General features: G+C 39.0%; 1 protein-coding gene across 1 annotated transcript in view; it reads left to right on the plus strand.

Moving 5' to 3' along the window:
* lmbrd1 (LMBR1 domain containing 1) overlaps positions 1-5,078 on the plus strand; it is a 75,266-nt gene extending 70,188 nt beyond the window's left edge. Inside the window, exons 15-16 of the mRNA XM_080550311.1 lie at positions 3,721-3,812; positions 4,028-5,078. Coding sequence (XP_080406437.1) covers positions 3,721-3,812; positions 4,028-4,138 — 203 coding nt within the window. The 3' untranslated portion in view covers positions 4,139-5,078. The remainder of the gene's footprint in view (positions 1-3,720; positions 3,813-4,027) is intronic.
* The last annotated feature ends 3,988 nt before the right edge of the window (positions 5,079-9,066 follow it).

The following is a 9,066-nucleotide window of genomic DNA, read 5'->3' on the forward strand; positions in this document are numbered from 1 at the left end:
TATATATACCTACATATGAACTATGTTTCTTGTTACGATTCTGTCAACTATGACTTAATTTATAAGGTACTGTATCCAGGCGACATAGTTTACCTCTTTCCAAAATAGTTGCTGTCTTTTCCAGTTATTGTGAGGAGTTAGCCTGAGGCGCTGCGCCATGGCTCTGTTAACACCCCCTCTCAGGCACTTAAGTGCAGACAGGGGCATTGTTAGCACAGATGCACAGCAAGGGCTCTGCTTCTGCAATTACAGAGACAGCATCCAAGCATTGATTTGTCACACGTTATTGTACACACACACTGTAACTCAAAAATGGAAACAGCCTCCTAAAAGTGTTCTCTAGTAGTGTCAAACAATGAGTCCTACAACAAGCCGAAACATCATATATGTTTAATAACAAGCGATTTGTTGCAGTTAATGTAGCTTCTATTATATCTCTAACCAACCCTTGATAGGCTATTTAGCGCTGGTTGCCCAGACACAGATTAAGCTTTAACCTAGATTAAAATGCATATCCAATGAAAATGTTCTATTCAAATTCTCATTTAGTCCAGGACTACGTAGGCTTAATCTGTATCTGGGAAATAGGCCCCATAGTTTGATATGTCAGCTTTTGACTAGTTCAAGTCACAGGCATGTTATTGCATGACAGCGTTTGTCAGACAGAGTTTGTGAACTTGAAATTGACTGAAATATTGCACGGTCGTTTTCAATAATGTCTCATTCACAGCAATATAAGATTAGCGTTATTCAGTTAAGCTTCTTTCATTAACACGTGAAATGATCTTGAACTCATTTCTGTTCAGTCTGCCTGTGGGTAGCTACTTAGCCCGTTTCCCACCCCTTACTGACTCAGGAGAAGGTGCACGCGTGCCAGTCTTTTGTCTTTTTTTTCTGCTTTTGTTTTATGATGGCTCTGCTTGCATTAACTGTTGCATTATCACTATGATTCAAGCAGATGCTGCGCTGTTGTAACTAATGTTGGATGCCGTCTCTGGGGGCTTCCTGATAATGGCGACATCCGTATGCTACTATAATGGCTTTAATTGCTCATAGAACTAGAAAAATAAGTTCCCGAAGAAACTTTGTGGGTTTGTAAAGTGTTACTTTGGTAGTGGAAAAGGGTGAAAGAGGTTTAGATTTGCTGGGTAGTTGAAAGAAAGTGAGATAGTCTTATTATGGTAGCGGATAAAGTTATAGATGGTTTGGTTGGTTGGGTGGATAGAATGTTAGATACTGTAGATAGATAGATGAGAGAGGGGAGGTATAGAAAACAATTAAGTGTGAGTTAACCAGTGTGGGTTATACTGAGTGAAGCATTAGTGACTGATGAAATGAAGAAAGGATGATGCTAGGTAGTTGAAGTTTAAATAGATAGAAGATTAGATAGATAGTAGGTTAGAAGGTCATAGATAGATAGATAGATATATAGACTGGGGTAGTTCAGTGGAGTGGGTAGAGGGTTGAGTGGTTGAGAGTCTTAAGGCCAATGCACACGGCGTGCGATTTTTGTTGCCGGACAAAATTCGATTTTGAAGTTTGAATGGAAGTCTATGAGAAAATCTCATCCCAATGCACACGGCCCCGATTTTAATCGCACCGTGAAAATTCGATTCCATTCGTTTTGAATGGGACAAAGCACACGGCGTGCGAGTTTTGTCGCACTGTCAAATTTTGCAAATTTTGTAAAAGTTTGTGGTGCGACGGATTATTGCGTCACAATGGGACAATTGGGAAAACTTCAACTGGTCTATCTAAATTAATTGAGTCACTCATAACGGGGAGAGAGACTGGAGCATACCTTTTTATATAGTTATAGTTTAGCAAAAAAGCTTGCTATCATTACATAAAAGCATATCAACGTTAACGTTGCTACTCACCCATTTTCGTTTGTCTCCTTTCGTTGATGACCGTCTCCGTCCTCCGAATCTATGTCTGCCTGATCATCGCCCATAATAATAAAGTGGCTTTTATAATACACCTTTCTGGCTGTGTGTTTTGTGCGCTCCCTCTCCTGACATTTTACCAATACCCCTAAATCAGGGGACCCACATATTTTATCACAATATGTCCAGTTGTATCTTGTAGAAATTGTGGAAGCAAGGCAAGCAATATTGGTAGAGCCTATTGTAATCAGCCTGCCTGGTCCGACTACGTAACAATAAAGTAACAATTGAGAATGGAATGTTGTGGTGCAACAAAATCTCGCACGCCGTGTGCATTGGGATGAGATTTTTTATGATTTTCTCATAGACTTCAATGGTGTGAGTTGAAAATGGAATTTTGCGGTGCAACAAAATCGCATCGCACGCCGTGTGCATTGCAATCGAATGTTGTCCGGCAACAAAAAGTGCACGCTGTGTGCATTGGCCTTTATAGTTGGTTGGTTAAGTTGTTGAAAGTAGCCAAGAGAGTGCATTGTTGTGTAATCATTCTAAGAATGTGTTCTGCAGACCTGCTGTTATAAAAGTTCCATAGCAGTTGTAGTAACAATGAGAATGTTGCTCAGAAGGTTGGCCTAAATCGACATTCCACCATGTTAACCGGATGAGAGGTTTTGGAGTAAAAAACAACAACAAAAGGGATCAGAAAGCTTTTCTCAGAGCTAATGAAGATTTTCTGGGTAGTTAAAAGAAATAGGTTGGTAGGTTGATTTGATGGCTGAATGGATGAATGAAAGAGACAATGGATTAATTAAATTCAAACACCTATTCCACGTTCAATTATTACCAATAGGGGAAAATAGACACTTATTTGTTATCATAACTGACACAGCAAGAATAATCCCTCATACCAGCAGTACATCCTTTTAGAATCATCTTGAAAGTTTATCAGCCATGGTAATATTGGGAGGGGGACATAATAGAAACTAGCATTGGATCTGACACCCCCACTGATCATTGGAACTGTGTGCATTGCTGATTGCCGAGTACAATGGACATTCATGTCATATTCAGTTATCCCCACCCACTTATTACCGGAGCCCTCCGCCTTAACACTAACTGAAACTTTGCTGAACGAAATTACCAATGTGGTGCCCATACCCACTAAAACGTTGTGGTGCACAGCAGAAGAAACAATAAGATGTTTATATTCCTCATATTTTCAATTGTGTGGCCTAGGGTGGTCCAGTGGTCTAGCACCACGGTCTACAGTGCACACACGCCCATGTGGGTTCGAATCCGGCCCATGCCCTGCTGACATGCCCTCTTCTCCTTACTTTCCTGTCTATCTTCACTAACTCTATTGAATAAAATGAAAATGTAAAAAGTTCTATTGGCGGCTGTGGTACAGGAGGTAGAGCCGGCGTTTAATGATCGCAAGCTTGGCAGATCGGCGGTTCGAATCCCGGCTCGCCGCATGTCGAAAATCTTTGGGCAAGACACTGAACCCCAAATTGCTCCCAATGAGCGGGCCGGTGTCATGCATGGTAGCTTGCTGCCATTGGTGTGTGAATTAATGGGTGAATGAGAGGCCGTTGTAAAGCGCTTTGGAATAATGCGCTATATAACTCAGTTAATTTACCATTAAAATAACCTTTAAAAAAATAAAAATAAATCTATTGTAATTGGTTACAATTAAGCTTGCTATATAACATGTTGATATGATAGGTATTGCAGTACTGACTTACATACATTATTAGTACAATATGAAGTTATTACATTGATCTGCTGTTCAATTATCTCTTTTTCTTTCTTTTTTTGTCTTTTCACCTCATAGATGAATGCACAGTTACAAGGTCATACCTTTTCCTACACAAGTTCTGGTTCTTCAGCACCATCTACTACTTTGGCAACTGGGTGTTCATTGGGGTAAGTTGATGTCTGAAAGATTTGCTCAACAGTAGTCTGTCAAATACCGCTGATGGTGTCACTATAACTGTAAAACCATATCTGTAATGTAATATGTAGACCACTGTTTTTGTCAGCTAGAATGATGGCTGCCTTATATTGAATATTGAATCAAACCAATATTACTATCTATTGAATATCTATAAAGTCTCTCTATGCTGTGTAATTGTGTGTAGGTTTTCCTCATTGGTCTGGCGGTGTCCTGCTGCAAAGGGAAGAAGTCTGTGATCGAGGGTGAAGTGGAAGCTGATGACTCAGACTTGAGTGATGATGAATATGTGCATTGACAAGAGACCTTTCATCTTGATTCATCTGCAATTGTTGCTTCTATGATGGTATTTTTGACATTGGAATTGGTAAAGATATATTTATATTTGAGAGGATTGTTAATATAGAAATGCAGTAGAAATGACTAATTTAAACTTTTTGTTACTGAGATTGCATCATATCGCACATTGTGACAATACAGATTTATTGTAAAGTTAAGAAGTTACAAGGGTACGAGTGTTTCTTTTTTTCAAGTATTAGTGGAACTATTTAATTGTTTTGTCTGTCTTACACTCAGAAAGGTGTCTCTGTATTCAGAACAGTGAAATCCTAGTTGTATTGTATTACTGTGGGTATTTGCATGTCCAAATGTGATCAGGACCAACTAAATTGTACAGGTCTCCAAAAAATCCATGTTTTTTTTGCAAATTGTTGGTTTGTATATCTTTATCTTTATTGATAATTTATCTGTTATTGAACATTTCTGATAATACAAGAGGATGAGGTTATTAGGAAAGGGCATGTTCTAAACGCTCAAAGCTTTTTGTTTCTTATTTATTCTGCTTGGTAATTTTTATTCTGCAATGTATAATGCTATTAATGGCTTGATATGGGTTTATTTTATCTTCTAATTGCTTCATTACTTTTAATAAATCACATTATGCATACTAACTAATGGCAACAATTATAAGAACAAACTTTGAATGCACATTGCTGAGATAATACAAAATGATCTCATCTCATCTCTCATCTCAAAAAAGATTTGGGTCAGCAATTAACTGTTGCTGTCCAATAATTTGTTTTATTAAGTTACCTTGTCATGTGTGGCTTGGCCCTAACTTGACTTTTATTGCATTGATTGATTGGCTATCATGTTATTCTAGCAAAGAACACGCTTAATGTAATTTGACTATAAATGATGGTGGCAACTTATGTATTTTTGAATAAATATGAATTCTGAATGTATTATTAGTGTACGTACTAATTACTAATACTACTCTAGACTAATAGTCTACAGCAGGGGTCGGCAATAGGCGGCCCGTGGGCCATTGCTGGCCCGTCACCAATAATATTTGGCCCAGCAGATTATTTTGAGAATCCACTTTTTTTTTTTATTATTATTTTTTTTTACAATATCGGACCGACAGTCCAACACCGCGCCTATAATGTCCGAATAGAGAATCTACCTCCACCTGAATAATGCGTATTGTACTTGTATCCATGTTGAGAGTGAATGACACAGGGACAGACAATCAGGCAGCGGGGTGCACCGAAGCACACTGACGCTGAACCCCTCATAGTGAATCATAAGTAGGTGGACAAGGCGTGGTGCTGAAATAGCCAACATGCGGTGTGTGGTTTGAAAAAAATAACATCAGCTCATTAAATCATTCAAACGTAATGTTTACGTATGTGACTGCAACACACATATGAACAGTAACAAAGCAAATTCTGTTTAATTTTGTGAAAAACATTGACAACAAAATCGGCGCAAAGTGGTGGTAGGCCTATGCTCCTGAAACGACAGAGCAAACGCGCTATTAGGGATAATAAGTACAATGAGCCATTCATTCAAAATATACAAAATACAATTAGGTTATTAAATACAATAACGACAGGCTTGGTACTCACTTAATGTGAAAAGTGGCATCTCCCATCGGTCACTATTTGCTTGATATCTGGTGATATTGACGTCACTTTAATCCGCAGGCAGTTTATTTTTATTTTTATGCATCAATCGATTCCTCTCGTGCGTCTTTATCACATTCATTGACGAAAAGGACGACTTGTATAGAAAGGGAACATCGTGAGCACGGAAGATGTGAGTCTCACAACGGCTCTGCATTGATGAAACCAGGTAGGATGAACGTATAGTTCGCTGTCCATTCCTCTTTAAATGCCCTGTTTCCACCGTCAACTTTCCTCTTTAGACCTTTGGAGAGTGACATGATGTTTCTCTTGCTAGCAGGTTAACTGTTTAGCTAACTTCACCCGGCACGCAAACAACCAATCCAATAATAAATAATGTGACCTTGTCTGGGAGGAGGGGGGAATAATTCAGAATAAAACGATGTTAAATAATTATTAGAATAAGTTAGGCTGCGATACATCGTCAGTCCACATATTTATTATTCAAAACTATGGAAAAGGGTGAAACTACGTTTCAACGTTGTTGAGAATCACAACACAAACTTGCTAGTCAAGCCTAATACTGCATTGGACTGCTACCTAGTTAACTAGAACACTACTTTACATTGTTAGCAGGCTCACAAAACAAGCTGTGTTAGTTGACTAGCAATGTGTACATTTTTCGAAAGAAAAGTCAAAGCATTAGAACGTGTCACATTTTTTAACAATCAATTACTTAAATTAGCCTTTGATTATGTTCTGGCCCGCCATCTAGTGGCTCAAAAAAAATTTGGCCTGAGGCCAAACCTAATTGCCGACCCCTGGTCTACAGTAAAACAACGTTTTGTCAGAATGGTCCCAGTAGTGTATGAGAGATGGTCCCAGTAGTGTATGAGATATGGCGGTGGTGTATGTGACATATGAATGGACGGAGACCAGTCCACAGTCCCTTTCCAGATTTCATTGTGGGGGTCAATTACAGTGGTTGTAATAACTATTCAGGAATAGCCTAGGACCTTTTGTACCTTTTTCCGGGCTTTCTAATTGTTGCTAACAGAGTGATTTTGAGGTTAAACGTCATGATGTACATACGTATTCACGTTATTATCACGTTAATATAGTCTGTACCATGCACTTTGAGACCACGGCACAGCTGTATATTGTAGATGCCACTGCATTGATCAGTTTTCCCGCAGTCATTATTGACCGTTATTATTATTATTATTATTGGTCATTATTATAGACCATAATAAGATAGTGAGTATTTGGAACGTATTCAGACCCCTTCACTTTTTCCACATTTTCTTGTAGTATAGCTCATGTTAGTAGTAGTAGCCTACAGCTCATGATAAGAGTGTCATTGCAAAGTCTGAATACTTATGTAAATTAGGCATCTCAGTATTTCCATTTTAATACATTTACTGACATTTCAAAAACTGTTTTTTGCCTTTGTCATTCTGGGGTATTATGTGTGGATTTATGGCAAATTATTTTAATTTAATCAATTTTGAATTGAATACTTTCCGAAGTCTGCAGTCTATCATTTACTCCATAAAAACACGGCCATGGTAGGCCTATATAAGCAGAATTAGTGCCTGCTAAATCATGGACCCATGTACACATTCTGACCTCTCTTAGTAGGAACATTGAGGTGCTCAACTCACACCCCATATTCTAAATCACATTAATAGCATCCGATGTCAGGTGGTTGGTCTGTTTCTACCTATGTGGGCTTTTCATGTTCTCAGCTGGTCCAGATGTTCATGTGATTCATGTGACATAGTGCTGTTCAGATCAGATCCTCTCAACAGATGGCAATAATAACAAGCCCTCCCCAGTGTTGCCCATCACCCTGGAATAATGAGGTTACTTTATTTTCACTCACATGTTATGCTGATTCTTGGGATACTGTGAATTATAGAAGTATTCTCATACTAAATATACCCAATGTTCTTATGCAGTGCATCTATTATTCACTTTTTGGGATATGTTTAGAAGAATGTTACTAACATCACACAATCATTACACCTGTCATGATTCATTTGAGATATACTGTAGATCAGTCCATAATAATGTCAACAATTTAGATCTGGGCAAAAAATATTGAGAGATGGAAGAGCAAAATAAAAAAGTGCCGACTTTCTTTTACTAGAACACTGATTTCAGAATTAATGTCCACCTTTGTTTATTAATGTTTTGCTGCTTTTCTGCTCAACAGTTTGTTCCTTTGGGATGGACAGGGGGGAAAAAACCTCATATATCACAGAAATCTTTCAAGATCCTTCATCTACAATGAACATCCTGGCCAGGGGGACTTAAAAGCAGCCACCATCCCACTGAGAAAGCCCTAGTTTTCAGAGAATCCATCCTTCGAAGTTAGAATCCCCTGCCCTGACATCAAAGCCAATCTGAATGTTTTATCAAACCAAAAGCAGAAGTTCTCAGAGATTGTCATTAATGTTAGCACCAATGATATGCAACTGAAGCAATCTGAGATCACAAAACATTCACAGCAGGCTCATCTCCTTAAACCGATTGGCTGGCAGAGTGGTGTTCCACTCAGCAGGCAGACTTCATAGACAACTGGCCTACTTACTGACCACAGCCTGGCCTCCTAAAGAGGGATGGTCTTCACCTGAGCGATAGAGGAGGTGCCCTCCTTCTGTCTAAGAACATAGCATACGGTCTTAACAATGACAACTCCTGATTCGATAGGACCAAATCACTGGTGCCCCCTCCCCCACATGCTGATGAGCCATGTCCTCTCCAATATCTGATCAAACCCTAACTTGCCCCGTTGAGTCTGTCTCTGCTCCTGGCATTAGGTTTAGCAAAAACAAAACTCATCAAAGTGCTTATCCTCCTAATTGTGCAACCACTATGTAGTGCTTCCATAGACAAATCCCATCTCAATTCAGAATGTTAGGTCACTTGCATCAAAGGCTACCCATGTCAACAACCTGATTAATAATAACAAACTTTTGGGCCGGTTTCACAGACAAGGCTTAAGCCTAGTCCTGGACTAAATCACACTTTCAATGTAAAATCTCCATTGAAGATGCTTTTTAGTCCAGGATTAGGCTTAAGCCTTGTCTGTGAAACTGGCCCTTTATGTAATAAAGTTTAACTTAATCCTGGCTTAAGCCTGAAGAATTACTTCCCTCTAAATGAGGCTTCACCTCAAGGTCACACAAACTACCAAACAAACCCCTTGCCATTCCAGTGGAGGAGGGGGTGTTACTGTAATTTATGATTCGAGACTCACTCTCAGAGCACAGTCTTCTTGCATCCCATCCCAATCATAACTGTTTACAGACCC

The sequence above is a fragment of the Nansenia antarctica genome, assembly GCF_963989245.1.
Source record: "Nansenia antarctica genome assembly, chromosome: 1".
NCBI classification, from domain to species: domain Eukaryota; kingdom Metazoa; phylum Chordata; class Actinopteri; order Argentiniformes; family Microstomatidae; genus Nansenia; species Nansenia antarctica.